The sequence below is a fragment of the Poecilia reticulata genome, linkage group LG9, assembly GCF_000633615.1.
Source record: "Poecilia reticulata strain Guanapo linkage group LG9, Guppy_female_1.0+MT, whole genome shotgun sequence".
NCBI classification, from domain to species: domain Eukaryota; kingdom Metazoa; phylum Chordata; class Actinopteri; order Cyprinodontiformes; family Poeciliidae; genus Poecilia; species Poecilia reticulata.
The window spans coordinates 671,078-689,083 of NC_024339.1; the positions used below are offsets into that span (position 1 = coordinate 671,078).

Below are 18,006 nucleotides of genomic sequence, written 5' to 3' on the forward strand. Positions count from 1 at the left end.
AGGAGTTGGAATATGAAATGACGCTAATTTAACAAAAACAAAAGCAAAAACATAAAAGGAAAGGCAAGGGACACGAGGGACTCTGGGTGTTTTCAAAATAAAAGCTGCCAAATGACAAAAGGAGTGTCTGAGGTAGAATGTAAGGAGAGGTTCAATGTGTGTCTGGATTTAAGAGTTTGATATCAATGCGAGAGCACCAAGGGAAAAACACACAACAGAATGAAGTGAAAGCAATAAATAAGAAAAACACAACGACAACTTAGAGAGGTAGTTTCAGCACAGAAATGATGAATGACTTTGCCCTCGTCTGCACATTCAAATCACAAAAACAGGAAAGAAAAAGAAGCCTTTGTCCAGAGAGAGCAGGAGGTCGGAGGTCAGGCAGCGATGTGGCTGCTCGGTTACTGTCTGATCTGGACTCCRATCGCTGGTCAGAGCGTTACCGCGGTGACATGTCAACTGAACCTTTTCAGACAGCCTATGTTTGACACTCCCTTTCTGTGCAGACAAGAAGTCGATGACGGTGAATGTGTTTGTGAGGCAGTCAGTCGACTGAATTTCCCTTCAAAAATCACTCGCTATTGCTCAGGTTTGTGTTCACAGAAAGTGGTTAATCCCTGAGATCATGTAGTGGAAAGAGTCAGTCAGTTACAAAGATGTCTTCTGTCCAAAGGTKAGTGACGCAGAACACAAAGCTGCACAGATAAACCTGAGCTAGATTAAAACAGAATCCCCACGCTCCTCCACGCAGCTAAACACTAATAAAGAAACAGAAAACAAGGAGATTGGCTGCAAAATAAACACATATTTATGACAGCTATTTAACCGTTGTAGATTTTAAAATAAGAGTAGTACATTTCTGCCATAAACACTCAGAAATTTTGAGATTATTCTCAGAAATTTTCTGGAAAAAAAACTTGGAATTTTCTGAGTTTTGAAAATCAAATATTTACATGAGGAAAAAAACTTAMATTTTGAGATTAATCTCAGAAATTTTTTCAAGAAAATTTAAGACTATAATGTCAGGAAATTTTAAGACTAAAAATTCTAACCTTTTCTCGCAATTTTTTAAAAAACTTTCTTCATCGTCTCTTCTGGAAAATTGCTGACATTAATCTAAACGTTTCTGAGTTTCTTGGCGRAAATGTACTCCTTTTCAGTTCTTTTCTACCTACGATGGCCCTAATGTGCTGCCGTATATCTCTGGTTCCTGAGGTAGACAACACAATTTTCCAGATCAGTCAAACGTAGAAACAGGCCGCATGTTTAGAGGAAAACATTCTGAACAGAAAACCTCCTTGAGTCCAGAGCTGTTCCTTTCTGAGTCCTAAACCACCGACTGCTGCGATGTGATGAACAACACAAGGGAAAGAGTTTGGTTTGAACATCTTTTTAAAACTTCTGAATATGATAGAGATCGTTTTGACCCMCTGCCAAAAAAAAAAAAAAAAAAAAAAAMTGGGAAAAWAAAARAAARMAMAAMAAAARAAAAAAAMCCCTGAAAACATTCGGAATAACTACAGAGGAAAACACATTTCACAAAGCAAGGCTGGAGCGAGGCTGACTGGAGGAGGACAGGTGGCATCTGTCAGACATGGGGGGAGGTGAAGAGGACCCCCGCCCCATTCCTCACCTTCAGACTACAACCACCGTCTCAAAGCTTGAGTGAAATACTGTGAAAAAGGGGAGAAAAAAAATACATTTTCTAAAAGAGGACCTACGATGTCCCCAAACCTACATCTACTAACACTACAGGTACATCAGCACAGTCACTGAGGAACTCCTGAATGCAACATAAAACACTCACTTTACCCTGTTTAGATCCAGGTCTGCAGGGACCTGCCAGAGGAACACACTGGGAGGGCAGCAGCCATGGTCAAGCGTCCAGGTCTCTGAACCTCATCGGTGTGTGCAAAAAAAATAATAAAAAAAACACAAATAAAAAAAAAAGGAAAAAATTTCCAACAACAAAAAAAAAAAAAAGTTGTTGCAAGAACAGCATCTTCCTGCGCTTCTAATTGTTCGCATATTGTGAAACCGCGACAACCCCGAAGAATCCACGAGGAAATATTCAAGCGGTCTGAAATGATCATCTCACATTTTAAAAATAAAGACCTTTTTTTTCCTATGGCTATTMTTTTAAAACAATGTGCATATCTGTCCCAGAGGCTCATCCAGACGTGGGTCACCTAAATTCCATCACTCAACGTTGATTCTTTAAGACGTGGGCCACCATCAGGAGCTACATTTCAGCTCACGGTCAGTTGTTCTAAAACTTCAAGGTTTGAATCAGAAAAACATGATCAACCAAATGCTGCATTCAGTGTTAGCAATGTGTTAATAAATTTGAAATAAGAAAAAAAGCTGACAAATCACTTTTCAGCAAGATATAGGAGCTTGTTCTAAATGAATTCTCCAATATTGATGAAAAAGTTCATTTCACTGAGATTATGTCACTCGTAAAACAGATAAGTGAAATAATCTGCCATTGGCACTGGCACTTTTTCATCAATATTAAGGAATTATTGACTTACAAACAAGCTCCTGTATCTTACTGCAGCAAGAAGTTAGTTTTGCCTCATTTCAAGTGTACTGAGATGTCTGCATTAAAAAACTAAAACACAAACACATGGTGAAATTTGGTGTTTTTGCAGAACTTCCAGCTGGTTGGCAAGAAAACAACTAAAAGCTCAGCTGGTGTAAAAAGGTACAAGAGGTTACAACAGTTGCATTAGAATAATGTCTGATATGCATCACACATTGGACTTTATCGTCCAGGGTCATGTGAAAATGGTTTTCATCATTAGCCTTTAATGTTAGAGGCTGACATTAAAGGGAATCCAACTGACGCATTCTCTTTCTGTTCTGGTCACATGATTACTGACGTGATTATTGTGAAGTTCTTGGCAGAACTCCACCAACATGACGAGGCTTTAGTGAACCAACTGCTCTGACTGCAGCCCATTTGTTGATTTTTCAGAACGAAGTGAAAGCTTCCACGTGAAGGCAGTGTTGTTTGAAGCCTGTGAAACGTGGCTCTGATTAGCAGCATTAAGGTGGAGTTTTGGTGACCCGCTTGTCTGCCCGGCTGAGGGTCTCTCCTCTGTTACATATTGATTAATTTCTTATCACCATCCTTCATTGATAAGAAAGTTCTCCTTTATATATATTCATTCTTTGTTGAGCTGTCAGCTCCCTACCCATTAGTGGGTGTTTGAAGAAAGCATTGCATAACACTTTGGTCTAGAAAGAAAAGTGAAACAAAAACAGCAAACCTAGCTACCCTCCCCTTCCCCTGCAATAAAGCCTCACATCCCTAGTCTATGATTGTAAAAAATACCCGTATGCTCCTTTTTCAGTGATCCCACAGATCCAACAACGGCCAACTTAACTCATGGAATGTTAAACGGACAGGACCGCCTCCCGAATACAGGATAACTGAGAGTCCATGCATATAAAGTAGCTAAAATTCTGCTAATGGGTTTTGCATTTTCAGTGCAACACAACACTGATGTTTCTAAACTCTGATTTCTGCAGCTCATTTTAACATTCAGTCTCTGATTGAGATGTCAAAGCATCCACAGGTTTGATTTTAGACCGGGCAACTTTTCATTTCAAAGCAAGAAAAGGTACCTGAAAATAGCAACAACATCTTCCTGAGGTAGTCACAAATCACAAATGTGTCCTGCTGCCCTGTCTGAATAAAATAAGCTCTTTTAAAGTCTAGTCTAACAATGGCAACGGTGACACATTGAGCAAACTGGATATACACTTGTAAACTCCAAAGACCAATGCATCTTTGAGCATTTGTTTTGTACAGAAGATGTGCACAGTGTAAATCAGCATACATTCAGCTCTGTCGTGTAATAAATATATAAAGAAAAATATTACAAAAAAAAAAAAAGAACTAGCTGCTTGTCACATTCACAGGAGGGGAGACCGGTCCCTAGGCTCGGCAGTCGGGATAGGTTAGTTTCCAGAGGGGGCGGTCGCGCAGGGCGACGGGCCGGTCCGGTAGCTGGTCAGGCTGGATTTGCAGGAGTGCAAGACTGCTTTAAACAGGAGGGGGAGCTGCTCCAGGGGGACGTTCACCAGCTTCCCTGGGAGGACAAACACACAGAGGCAGGTCAAACTCAGAGACACATCATCACATCCTCAGCCATTTATCCTTCAGCACCTACAGGAAGGTAACCACACCTAGATCTGTGAGCCGACGTCAGGAGGTATCAGGGATCAATATCTCTGCTCCAGGTAGGAAGGTCAAAATTATTTCACCATAACAAACCAAAAAAGTGCTTTGCAACTAATTGTCAACACTAAGACAAGTAGATAACGAGGTCGGGAAAAAGTTTTAGCGAGGGAGAAGGAAGTAGTTCAGTTATGCTTGTAGATGTGATGTGGACTTTGGTGTGTTTGGGTTCAGTTTCAAAATAAAAAAGGCCACCCGCACTGTGCAGATACAAACAAATCAAACGTTTCAATTCACTGTTATTAAAAATGTCTTGTGATAATATTCTACATAGGAGGAACACAGTCAAATAAAAGTTGAAAATTTTTTTTTGTGAAAATTCTCTCTCACACACACACCTCACACACACCTCACACACCCGATACACTTGATTGGTCAAAGAAAAACATCCTCCAATTTCACTAACTTTAACATATAAAGAAATAAAACTTTTTATTTCAGCTACGCAGATCAATAAGTAATTGAGCCAGTAGGAATAGTAATTATTAAATTAAATAAATCAGTTTGTGTAAAGTTAAATGACCTTCCTGTGCAAGTTAAATGTTTAAACACAATATAAATAATCACTTGACTTTCTGTAGGGAGTCTTTTCTCAGAGATAATTATAACTTTATTTTTTTTTATTTACAGAACTGTGCAAATAGAATATCAAGATGTTTCCAGACCTTGAAACCATTGTATTGAAATGTAAACATTTCCAAGCACCTGAATGATCCCTGATGTTTACAGTCAGTCAGACAGAATGTAAGGGAAGTTTGGGTATTTTAAATCTTGCTGAAAACATCTGAATTTGCCGTTGGCCTGTTCCTGTCCCAAATGGCAGCATTTTCTGTTTTATGGAGCCATGAATTAATTATCAAAAGTAATATGTGACTCTTGTCGTCCACAGATCTGATACTAATCTCATTCCCAAGAAACCCAACCTGACTGGCAGGATCTGAATGCTGTTTCTGCTTTATAAGCAGCTTTTACAAAAAATATATATCTTTTAGCAAAAGATATATGTAAAAGACTTTTACATATTTGTTAAACTGACCATTATGTCATGACAGTACAGTATGAAACAGACAATCTGTGAAAAACATTGAGCTCTTTTGCCTTCTTCCAGCTCCTCCCACCACTAACTGCAGAAACACGCCGCTCAAACACAAGCAGCCAACCAGAGCCAGGAGGAGGGTCTTAGTGCTGTCAATCACTTTGTCCTGCTTGCTCTTTTCTGCGCAGCACCTGGTTAACTACAACACAGCCTCCCATCAATGCTAAAGCTAGTTAGCATGGCACCAAAGACAGTGGATAAACAGTTTCCCAGGAACTCTAAGTTGTTTGTCAGCCGTTACATGGAGCAGTGAGTACATGACGTTGACTGACAAAGCTAAGCTCCTCCTCCTGGCTCATATTGGTTGTTTCTGAGTGGGAGCTGTGCATTTCTTTAGACGGAAGCAATAGCTCATGGAGAAGGAGGAGATCCATCTTTTCACAAATGATCTGTGTCATACTGTTCCAACATGGTCAAAGTTGAACAAATATGGAAAAAACATAATTGTGTAAAAGTAACATACAGCTTTTGGTTAGACCCTTTCCTCTGGAATTCGGATCTAGAAATATGTTTGAGGAATGGCGTGCTGTCCTCTAGCTGTCTCAGGCCTTACCTGCGATGCAGCGGATCTCGGGCAGACACATCATGATCTCAGGAAAGCGCTTGGGCTGGTGCGGGTACTTGTACTCGGTGTAGTCCTGGCACACGTACCAGTAGCGCTTGTTCAGCTGCTCCAGCTGGGAGACGTTGGACAGTCCTCTGATATCTAGACAGAGACAGCAGCGTTATGGTCGTGCGACATGGTCATGACAGTTTGGACTCAGTGACAGCAGACAGCTGCTCTTTATCACCTTGGTTGAGGAAGTTGATGGCCTTCATACAGGCGTACTCCTCATTGCTGATCTTCAATTGGTGGAACTTACGAAACAAATATATCAGCCTCTCCATCACTTCCATCCCATCTTCACTGAAGCTGTGGGATCACACAAACACACTTGACAGTTGGACAGAAAAGCTTAAAATGGTTTTGTTTCTCTATACAGAATCTGTAAAACTGACTGCATTTTTACAGATCCAGTAAAATGTTTGAGTATTTTTACTGCGAGACAAACGCTCACAGTATTTTGTCTGTTTCAGAAAAGAGGGAGGATTCTGTCAAATCCACTCAAAGAGCTGAAAACATCTCGTTCTCCCACAGATTTTTGGAGGAAATAGAAACATTCATGAAGTTTAATTTTCCTCATCATTGCCTCCCTGATTCTGTGGCTCTTAAACTCCTAATCTCTATGACAACGTTAACCATCGCTGCTGTAAATCAACCCCCCCTGCTGAAAGTTCTAAACTCAAAGGCCGGCTGTCCGGAAGCGGCGCAGCACCACCATATATCACAGGGATGCGTGTCATAAAGTCAGATAATTCAAGCGTGATTTACACATTCACCTCCACCCCCTCCACCCCTCATCCCATTCTACCTGCTGTATTTTTCTCATGCCAGACGGTGCTAGTCACAGCTCTGGCTCAGGGAGTCCTCCTGTTCACAGATTCCTGCTCTGGCCCTTCACCAAGAAAAATAATGTCCCTGCTGAGAGACGCAGGGCCCCCAGAGCAGAACGACTCGCCTCCGTAACGTGGAACATGGAACTCCTGATATCTACATCCTTCTTGGTGAATCATTAGGGCAGAAGTCCAGCAAGCTACCTGGGAAAGCCAACATGTTGTGGATGCTAACAGCCTGCACAAGACAGCCGTGGGAGACACTGATTATTGTAATGAGTGAGATAACACACGCACGCACGCAACAATGAGTTCTGACATTTATGAAAATGTTGTAAAACCAACGACCCTGATCACAGCAGCTTCATCTGAAGGCTCCTCTGGCTAAAGCATTTCATGTCCAGTAAAAACAGAAACCATGTTAAATTAAGCTTCTGTTTGATTAATAAAGGCTAAGAAGACAGTGATTTAAAACAAAACTGACAAGGAACAGCTCTGCTAAACTATTACTGAAGTGAAACATTAGCAACTTGATACAATGGAGTATCAAGTTAAGGCCACGAAAAAAAATGTGATTACGAGAATAAAGTCGTAATAATGAGAAAAAAGTCAACGATACAACAATAAACTCGTTAGCAGAATAAAGTCATAATATTAGTAGAATGAAGTGCTAATTTTACAATAACTGTCAAAAAATATAACAAAAAATTTAATGATTAATGTTGAGCACCTTGTGAAGTTATTCTTTGGTATCAATTTTACAAATAGAACCTACTTGATCTTTTAATACATCAGGATTAAATACTCATGTCTTTTTCTAAGTAATTTTACAACATTCTTTTCATATTTTTGCATCTTTGTTCTGATATTTAATAATTTAAAAGAAATCTCGTCTGTAACTAATACTTGTAATAATAGTAGATGTTTATTCAGTCAACTAACATGGAGAATACAGGTGGCTTCTAAAGGCGCTTTCACACTGCATGGAACGGAACGGTACGGAACAGAACGGTACGGAACGGAGCGGTTCCGAGCGTGTTCGCATTACAACTTGCGACCGGTTCCACCCGGCCCCATGGAACCACAAGAGCTGTGGTTCCAATCGTGCCGGCCAAGCGGTTCTGCTTAGAACCAGCAGCTGATTGGCCGCTGGTTGTTATGGAGTCAGATGTTGATTTTCCGTTGACAGCTGGCTCTCACTAAACTGTATTTTATTTTGTAAAGAGTGCTCTTTTCAATATGTTTATTATTAGTTTTAATTAGCAATGGATTCGTCTCAATATAGTGCAATCACCTGGTCTAATGATGAGGGTTTTTTTTCCTTCGCTTACTCACTAATGAACGAGTACAGCCGGCCGCTACATCGAAACCATTGTTTAGTTTTAAAAATAATGACGTCCGGCACCGCTTCGATGGCGCCCTCAGTGTAATGCAAACACAACAGGGCTGGAACCGTACCGTTCCGTGCAGTGCGAAAGCGCCTTAACACTCAGGAAACATCTCAGTGATGGTTTTAGAGAAGCTACTGTTGCTACCCATCAAGTGTGTGTGTAAATGGAGTCAATCTGAGGCTGTTCAATTCCAACCCTAAAGAGAGAATTTGACTTCAGTGGATTAGTATGCAGGAGGAAACTGAAGATGGCTTATATTCAGGCGAGCTTAAGAGAGTTTTAATAAGAAACTGTTTTATTCAAATGTTAAAACATTTAGTGCAGCTGTCAATCTGCTCACCAGTGTTACTGCAGATATCTGCTCAGTGTGTACAACAATGTCTGAAAAAACATATCAATTTGGCTTCAGTTTTGCTATCTACTGAAACATGATTCAATTATTACTGGAACTTTAACACATTCATTATAGACAACATTCAAATATTAAGGCTTGGGACACTTGGAATGTTGGTGGTTTGCCCCACAATCGGCAGGTTGCCGGTTCGATCCCCATTGCCTGTCATTGTGTACTTGGGTAAGAGACTTTACCCGCCTTGCCTGCTGCTGGTGGTGGCTAGAGGCCCCGGTGGCCCCCGGTGGCTCTGATGACCCCAGTGGCTCTGGTGCATGGCAGCCTCGCCTCTCCTTTGCTCTGCCCCAGAGCAGCTGTATTTACTAACAGTAGCTCGCCACCATCAGTGTGTGAGTGTGTGTGTGTGTGTGTGTGTGAATGACTAAATGTAGTCTGAAGCGCTTTGAGGTCCTCTGGACATGATAATGCGATTTACAAGTACGAGCTCTTTACCATTTAATTGCACTGTGGAATGTAAATACATGTGTCATCCAACTTAAATGTTTTACATATTTGTTTGAGAAGAAAATTACTTACTTTAATAATAACTGTATAAAGAAAGCAGTGAGCAATGCCTTCTGGGTATGTTCCAGGATTCCTACATGATTCCTTCACATCTTTCAGTTGTTTTTATCGGAGGCAGTCAGAGGGACATTTTTATGTCATAAAACCAACATTTATATACTTCCGATACATGCCAGGACTTGTGTCAGGGTTTTTATTATCTCTACCTGCTGACTGTTTCACAAGAAAATCATAAGAAAAAAAAACAATATTTGCAACTTTGAAAACTGTTCTAGTCTTTTTTCTGATGTCTTGTATACAAAGTATTCCCACTGAGAATTTTTTATTGTATATCAAGAATTTAAAAAAAAAAGTTTATCTATTTATATGGAGAACAGAATTTCCATATTAATAGAGAGTAAATGTTTTTTCAATGTTGTGTTTCACTTTAACCTGTACTTTTCCAAAGCTGGGAAATATTAAAAACAACTCCCACACTTTCAAGCATAGATAGGAATCCTGTTGTTCTGTTCCTGTTTTTAACACAATATGTGGTTTGTAGGCTGATAAGCACACAGCTAGCTTGCTGCCAACCTTGCCTTCTGGCAGAGGACTGGGTGTTCTGGGTGTTTGTTTCACACAACACATTCAAACTAAAGCAGCTGACTGCTGCAGCTGGCAGCCTGGTTCCAGACAGAACTGAAGCTGGAACAACACAGATACTGTCGTATGTTTGTAAAACCCTGTGGATTTAAGGGGGTCAGAAGTGATCACACCTAGTGACATCTTTGACATTGCACAAAAACTAGTTAAGTCATTTCATCACCAGTACTGCAGATACTATGTTCTAGTTCAGACCGGTCACTTTTCTTTTCAAATGCGAAAGACAAAGCAACGTAACACCAAACACAAATAAAGGTTACTGCAGCTCAACACCTCTCCATGCCACTCACCCCTGCAGCTCATCATCAGACGGCGTGTATTTGGCAGTGACGTCAGCCAGGTCTCCGAAGATCTGGGCGCTGTAGATGGTGAGGCAAGACAGCAGGATGAGCTCCTGCCAGGTGGAGCTGAGCAGGCAGGTGTAGTCCTCTATGGACAGCTCGCAAAAGAAAGGCAGCTTCTTGATCCAGGAGATCTGCCGGAAGAGCAGTTCATCCGCCAGGCGACACAGCAGGGCGAACAGCTCCACCTGGGTTACCTTGTACCTGGGATGCACCAGGCAGAGCGACACATGTCACACTGCTGCTAAATGGCTGTCACGCCCCTCACAGATATCTTCTGGTTTTGCTTTATTCTTACACTTTGTTTCAATGATCAATTTCATAGACAAAGACACATTCAAAAAGACAATTTTAAATGATGATTCTGTTTATAATGGAAAAATAAAATATCCGAATCCAGGTGGCTCTATGTGAAAAAGTAATCCTAACAACTGGCCGGGTCATCCTCTGTAGCAACAACAACCAATCAAGTGTTTTCAAACCAGGACGTGAGCTTTTACATCGCTGCTCTTTGTTGTTTTCATGAAGGGTCATTGGAGGGTTTCTGAAGGAATGGTCTGTTAAAGGTTAGCGTCATGTCACAATATCTCAATTGGACTTAAGTCTAGACTTTGACTAGGCCATTCAGTTTACAGAATGGTGTCCATAACTTGAAGAAGCCAAGCAGCCTTCCACCATCACACTATTTATTGCTAGGCCTGTCATGATAATAAGTTTTGTTGGACGACAAAGTGTTCCAGTATTGTGATAAATGATAATAAAGCCACACACACAATGTGTTCCGAGACGTCTTGATGAACATCAATAAGGAACTGGCTTTTGTGTTCTTCTTGGTCAGCAGAAGTTTTCAACTTGGAAACTTCCATGGATGCCATCTTTACCCAGGGTTGCTTTCTTTGAATCCTTAACTCTGACTTTAGCTGATGGAAGTGAAGTCAGCAGAACTTTAGGTGTTTTTTCTGGTTCCTCTGTGACCTACTCCATGAGTCCTCCATATGTGAGGAAAGTCATCAATCCAGGGAATGTTCGCCATTGTTCCATGTTTTCTCCATCTGTCAATAACACCTACTGCTGTGGCTCTCAAAGCTTTAGAAGTTACTTAGCAACCGTTTTCAGACTGATAGATTGAGTGACGGTTTAATCTATTTGGAATTTAACATGATTGGCTTTTTGGGGTATTAGCCTACTTTATACAGTCAAGCAGCTTTTATTAAAGTGGTTTCTCACTTCTACAGCTCTGACAGTAAACAGGCCTGAGTGTTCCTCTTGAAAACATGTTCAATCACATCTAAATCTTTATTTAACGAGGAAAGCAGGTGCTTTTCCACGTAGGGCAAGAATAGTTTGCAAGCTTTTATTGCCTTAACACAAATCATTTGAAATCAGCTTTTTGGATTAACTGGTTATCTTTGTCAGACTCAGACATGAAATGTGTTTGATGATCTGAAACATTTTAGGTGTGAGTGCTGGGGGGAGCAAAACAGAACAAATCTGTGACTCCTTCCAGCACTGAATGTGTTGTGTGTTGTGCAGTCAAAGACTCACCCGTCCTCTATCAGCATTGGGGTGGTGAGGGGGGACAGGTCCTCAGCAGCCACAAGCTGCAGCACCAGAGGGTGGGACTGTGGATAGAGGCCGCGAGGCTGAGGGGTCAGCAGGCCTGACTGGGCTGCGTAGCTGAACAGGTGAGGCAGGAGCTGGTAGTGTGTGGACATGGAGGTGTTGATGTACTGGTCCCTGAGCGCTGCTGTGTAGCCATTCATCTCTACGGATCGACTGGGAGCATGAAAAGAGTCCACAGGTTAACATGGACAGCATCACCTGTTTAAGTCAGGGTATCTGCAAGTTTCAAATTTAAGACCTTCTAAGTCATTTTTAATACCAAATTAAATTAAAGATTGAAAAACTATAAACTATGGTATGCTTGGGGGATCCTGCTGTATTATAATCAAACATACCAAATGTGATATTTCTGGGGTCTCTTTGTGGCCAGAAGCTTTGTGCTTGTCACACTGCATATGGATCTCTACAGCCTTATCCCTCCATAGTGCCAAGCTAACAACACTTTTTTTTGGCAAAGAATGCAGTAGAGAAAACGAACGCTGTCCAGACAACTGGCGATAACTTAGCACTTACCCATGACAGACATAAAAAAAAAAAACTAGCTAGCAAGCAAAGGCATACTAGTAGCTAGTTAGTGGTAGCCTTTAGGAGCCTCAAGTCACAGAATTTAATGAAGACGTCTGCACGTGACTCAAAACTTTTGCCTGACAGAAGACGACTTATACGAGATTAAATAGATCTGCTACAACAACATTTGAGACTTGCGACTGATATTTAAGGACAACTATCATTTTTTAAATTAATATAAGACATTTTAAGGCCTTAATTAATGATACATGAATTTGAGACTTCGTAAGGATGCGTGGAGACCCTGTATGTACCTTCGTTTGAATGAGGTGAGCCAGTTTCAGCTAAAACTGACCCTTCACTGGTCTTACAGACTGATTTGTCAACATCTGAACATGTCATTTTTGATCTAAGGAAGCGCAGCAGAGCAGCTCTCCTGTTTTTATTGAAAAATGTTGAATTGTTTCACAACCTTCCACACAAAAATTGAACATTTTGTGCATACTGAAGCCCAGGCTTTCTGGGACTGCTGTTCATTTCTGCTAAGATTCACTCCGATAAAACAACTATTGCTCTGAATAGCAATCAGACAATGAGAATGCTGAGATAAACCAAATGTTTACACAGAATGAGACTAAAATAAATGCCATCATGCCGGTGCCCAGACAATATTTGTCCTTGATGAGTGCAGACGACGCGCTTGACTACGCGGCCGGAGAAGCAGATAGTGCAGCAATTTCTCAGAGTTTGTCATCGTTACCAAGCCTGAGCGAAGGGGGGAATGTTCAGGCATTCTCTGGCTGCTGAATGCCTTTGTTAAGTTGTGGGTGAGAAAGTGTTAGACTGTCAGGGCCGGCTCATTATCTCAATGATGGGGGCAAGTGCTGGCACCGCTGTGCAGAGTGGGTGAGCCGATAAACTCACTTGGACGACAGAGTGGAGGCGGGAGACGGTTGGTTGCCCTCAGAGGCTCCGTTGCTGGGGGAGCTGTGGTCGCTGTCGCCGTTGTTGCCCCAGGTGTGCTCCGGGGCATCCTCCTTGAACTCCTGCCCTGACATGATTCGCTCTATCTCCTCTTCTGTGATCTGAAACACACAAATAAACCCGCTTACAGAACGCTCAATGAAAATCGGTGTTTTTCTCAGCTTAATTGAAAAGCGGTGACTGGCAGCGTGATGCTTTTTACTCAAGCGGCGAGGAGCAAGGACACAAACGCACAATGAAACAGGGAACTAGAGGAGAAAGAGAACGTGTGTGTGTGTGTGTGTGTGTGTGTGTGTGTGTGTGTGTGTGTGTGTGTGNGTGTGTGTGTGTGTGTGTGTGTGTGTGTGTGTGTGTGTGTGTGTGTGTGTGTGTGTGTGTGTGTGTGTGTGTGTGTGCGTGTGAGAGTGTTCAACTGAGTGGCACACAGGCCTAAAATAATAGGATCCTTGCAGGTCAGAGCAGCCAGAAACACAAACAAAGGCCTTGATGAAAGGCCTCAGCACGTGGGGCATCGTAGAGATGACTGGGGTCAATTCACTTTCACTTCCATCAATTCGGCACGTAAACCAAAACAGGCCATTTATTCCATATTAATGAGTGAAAGGTCCTCCTTCCGGTGGGGGGCAGAAATAAAAGGGATTTTTTTAATGGAAGTGGGCACTGCTGTGTTTTGACTCTGTGAATTGAGCAGGAAAGAATCAAACATATCACTTTGGTGAATAGCGCCTCAACGCCACTTATCCTCATGTCCGCTCAGCTTCTCTCACTCTCGTCCATAATGAAGCTGCAGCTGAATAGGAATAATCAGCAGCTGCATGATGGTGATATAACAAGGTCAGGGCTCGTTCTCATAACTCCAGGAGCGTCCCTACGGTGAAACGAGTAGTGCTGCACTACTGCGCCACTCAGACCCTTACAAGCTGTCATTTAATGAATGGTTCAGTCTTTAAAGGCGCTCTCCTTTTTGCCAGATATTTCTGGGGATAAAACGGAATAGAATTGTGTGTAGAAGCGGTTGTGTGTCAGACTGGGGTCAGAGCAAGACACATGAAGCAACATTTGAGTTGATTTACCTGCACAGGCCCGATGCTTTTGTTCCTCCCTCCTGGCATGCCGTCCTCCCTGATTGCTGTGAGCCACAAAAAAAATAAAATAAATAAACCCACATTTATTAAATGAGTATGTATAAGAGCACTACCTAGTGACAAAAATAGRATTTTTCTCTATGGCTCTGGTTTTCATCATAAGCCATGGATAACTTATTTTTTCTCCCCTATTTCTGAGTGAAATCCAGGAAGAAATGTCCTACATGATTTAAAACTAATTTGGATTTAGTTAAAGTCACTGCAGACCCAATATGAACTAAAAAGTTAATCATTCAGGAAGCCCATATAGTTAGTAAAACGTTTACCCCACCAGGGGGCAGCATGTGGCCATAAAAGGCCTCAGGCCTGGGTTCAGCTGCAGACCTCTGACATCTGAGACATTTCTGCTTCAGGAAGGGAAAAATATGACAAAAAGCTTGGGGGAGGTTTGTTTGGTCTCTAAATTCAGAATGAAGCTTTGAGGAAAACGAAGAAACAGTTTCCTGGCTTCACAGCAGAACTGATTCAGTGGCTACTACTAATACTTTAGGATTCATGTTGTCAAGGATTTGGGTTTTTCCACAAAAGTTCCCACAGTGCTACATAAGAGCTGATGTTAAAGCAAGTTTCTAGCTGGTTCTACAACAAGGAACCAGATTAGTTTTCTGTAGCCAGATACCCAACATCAGGCTGTCATCACATGACCCAAAACGTCTTCTCCAGTAAATGTTTGATGGGCAGGGTCACAGGGCAGCAGGAAAGTTTATCTACATAGTCTTGTTACCTCAGCAAACATAAGTACTAGCTAGCATTACCAGCTTCATTTTTAAACACTATTATAAAAAAAGGAATCTGTGGGCAAAAACTCTTCTTAATGCAAGTCAATTTCTCATCCAGATTTAGAAACAGCAGTTAACAGTTACATGCAGGAATAAAATAGACCAGCTGATAATAGAAGAAACACAGACTGGGCATGAAAAAATGTATCAGATTTATTGTGATGAATCGATTATTGAAATAATTGTCAACTAATTTCCTAGTCAGGTAATTATTAACTAGAGTGTCCAGATTCAAAGTCCATTTGCTGAGAGAACAATACAGTCAGAGTAGCAATTACAATTACTGTACAGTATGTAATTTTGCATTTAAGAAAAAAAAAAATCTATCAAGTATTCCCTAAAGGAATGTTATTGCATTTAGGGGAAATAAAATGTTTATTTTCTTATCTCAAAAAGGAATTGAATGATTGTTTTCTGTCTACATATTATATTTATATGTATAAACAATCAAATGAAAAATCTACAGAATGATTGGATAAAAAATTGGCACAATCAATTAATCATCAGAATAGTTAATTACTAAAATAATTGTTAGTTGCAGTCCAAACTGACAGACACAGTTTATAAACTAAGAGAAACTAAAGAAACTAAAGGCTCGGCACTTGAATGAACCATCCGGCCTAGTCCAACTGTAAAAATATTTTAATATTCTTCTGCTTTTATTTACATGAGATATGGATCACAGATAATCTATTTGCTTAAACTGACATGATTTTCCTTACCTTTGCGGTTCATCCCCATTTGCAGACACTTGAGCAGACGGCAGTACTGGCAGCGGTTGCGCTGCTTGCGGGACATTTCGCAGTTCTTGTCCCGGCTGCAGCGGTACACCCGCTTGTTGCAGATGCTGCGCTTGAAGAAGCCTTTGCAGCCTTCGCAGGAGATGATGCCATAGTGCAGGCCTGTGGCGCGGTCTCCACAAATAAGGCAAGTACGCTGGTCAGCTGCATCATCTGCACATGGGGTTTGGGGGATAACATTTAAAACCATTATAACAATACATTTTGCTATTTTAGTCGCAGTTGCACAAATACTGATTTAATAGCAGGTGCTGAAATCTTTGTGAAAGCCATATTTTTTAACTGAGATCATGGGAGTTGTTTGGGATTTGGTAAGGTGACCCTGCAGATTCCTCAGCTAAGACCACGGTTATGTGAAAATTGGGCAGTAACAGGAACTCGGATAGAGAACTGAGATGTATTAGGCATGTTTTATTCAGGAGCCCTGATGACTCAAAACGACACAGCTGACTTCTTCACAGTCTCTCGCTTCCCTTCTGTCAGCAGCAGTATGGTAGAAGTGCAGTGGACTCTGGAGCACAGAACTGTTCAGCTGTAGAAAGGTTGCCCAGCTAATCAGTACAAGTCAAACTAGCATCCAGATTAGAAATATTGTTTACTGATTAGGATTCCCATTAGTGCTTACTAATCTTCCTAAAGTCCAATGGATAAAAACACAAAAGTATTCATATGACATATAAGACAATTTCAACATTAACTTATAATATGCATAAGATTAGTCGGACCTCACATTTTACAAGTTGCACACATGAACCTAGATATAAAAAAATACGATTTAAGACAAATAAGACCTCTGTGCTCTTTTGCTCCATCCCTGAGTTTCTCTGTAGACAACTACTTTTTGTAGCAAGTTTACAATTAAGTTTGTCTCACGAGAGTATCTGGTAAATGCTAATGTATCTGATCAGGATAAATAGGYTTTTTGTAAAATGATTCAGGTTTTCCCATTAGCGCGACTTTCTTTATAATGAGTAGATTATACTGCAACCTAACCTTCAATAAAGGTCACAATATAGTGGGGTGTATTTCAATAATACTTGTAAAAAAAATTGACATCAACATTAAGCATACAACATTAGTGATAAGATATCCATTCGATTAAACAATTCAAAACTGCTCTGTATATTTTTTTAACGATTTCTTAATCTGATATGGAAATGAGTTAGATGTTCAAAAGGAAAAACCAGAGAAAGCTTGTTGCCAATTAGAAAATAAGATGTGGAGAAAGAAAATGGGAGACATTTTGTGCAGCAAATCAAACAGTTGCACACGTACAGCAGAGCATGAAGCGGATCAAAGAGAAACGAATCCCGCTTTAAATCCACCGGAAAAGCTACTGTGACAATCAGAAAAGTGCTGTGGAACTTTAAGGACTTCAGAAGAAGGCAGCTGCTGGAAATCTCTTCTTAATCCCCCTCATCTACCTCAAACTCTGATGGAGCCAAGAATAAAGTTCAGGTGCTTATTATACATATCCACAAACGCTGCAGCTTTAAACATCTTGGTCTTTCTGAGCCATCTCACATTCAGATTTGACTTTTTCCACACAAGAGATGCTAAATGTAAAATAACTGAATTACACTTTTTGATTTCAAGCAAAAAAGAAGAATGAGATATAACAAGTCCGAGATGTCGTTTCCACTAAACCTGGAGATTACCAAATATCTGATTAATATTAGACTCTGATGTGATGCAACAAGATGCAGTAAACACACACACACACACACACACACACGCATACACACACACACACACGCACACACACGCACACCCCTACACACACACGCACACACACACACAAGCGCATGCAGACGATCAGATCTTTATCCGTCTCCTGGATTCTGGTCGGAAAGCCAATAACGGAGGCAGACAGACAGGTTTCCTAAAACTAACTCTGCAGGCTCCCTGTATTTTTGTATTGTTTTTGTTTTGTTAGTTCCTGTAATTAGAGCTGCTGGTTTTAAGCCATACTTACAGTTTCAGTTATTGGAATAGGACACATTACCAGACCACTGACTTGCTGCTGTCTTCATGCATGGTACAGTTTTCAGCATCACGATATACCAGGATTTAAAAAGTTTGCAGATTGATAATTATAA

The 18,006-nt window shown here is 40.9% G+C and overlaps 1 protein-coding gene across 2 annotated transcripts in view; it reads right to left on the reverse strand.

The window, feature by feature from the left end:
- Window positions 1-1,489: 1,489 nt before the first annotated feature.
- nr6a1a (nuclear receptor subfamily 6, group A, member 1a) overlaps window positions 1,490-18,006 on the reverse strand; it is a 125,914-nt gene continuing 109,397 nt past the window's right edge. For both annotated transcript variants that reach the window (XM_008417362.2, XM_008417363.2), the window contains 8 exons: window positions 15,830-16,060; window positions 14,257-14,312; window positions 13,124-13,284; window positions 11,615-11,845; window positions 10,019-10,273; window positions 6,137-6,258; window positions 5,899-6,051; window positions 1,490-4,100 (listed from right to left, as the gene is read on the reverse strand). In XM_008417362.2, the coding sequence (XP_008415584.1) occupies window positions 3,970-4,100; window positions 5,899-6,051; window positions 6,137-6,258; window positions 10,019-10,273; window positions 11,615-11,845; window positions 13,124-13,284; window positions 14,257-14,312; window positions 15,830-16,060 (1,340 nt within the window). In that variant the 3' untranslated portion in view covers window positions 1,490-3,969. The remainder of the gene's footprint in view (window positions 4,101-5,898; window positions 6,052-6,136; window positions 6,259-10,018; window positions 10,274-11,614; window positions 11,846-13,123; window positions 13,285-14,256; window positions 14,313-15,829; window positions 16,061-18,006) is intronic.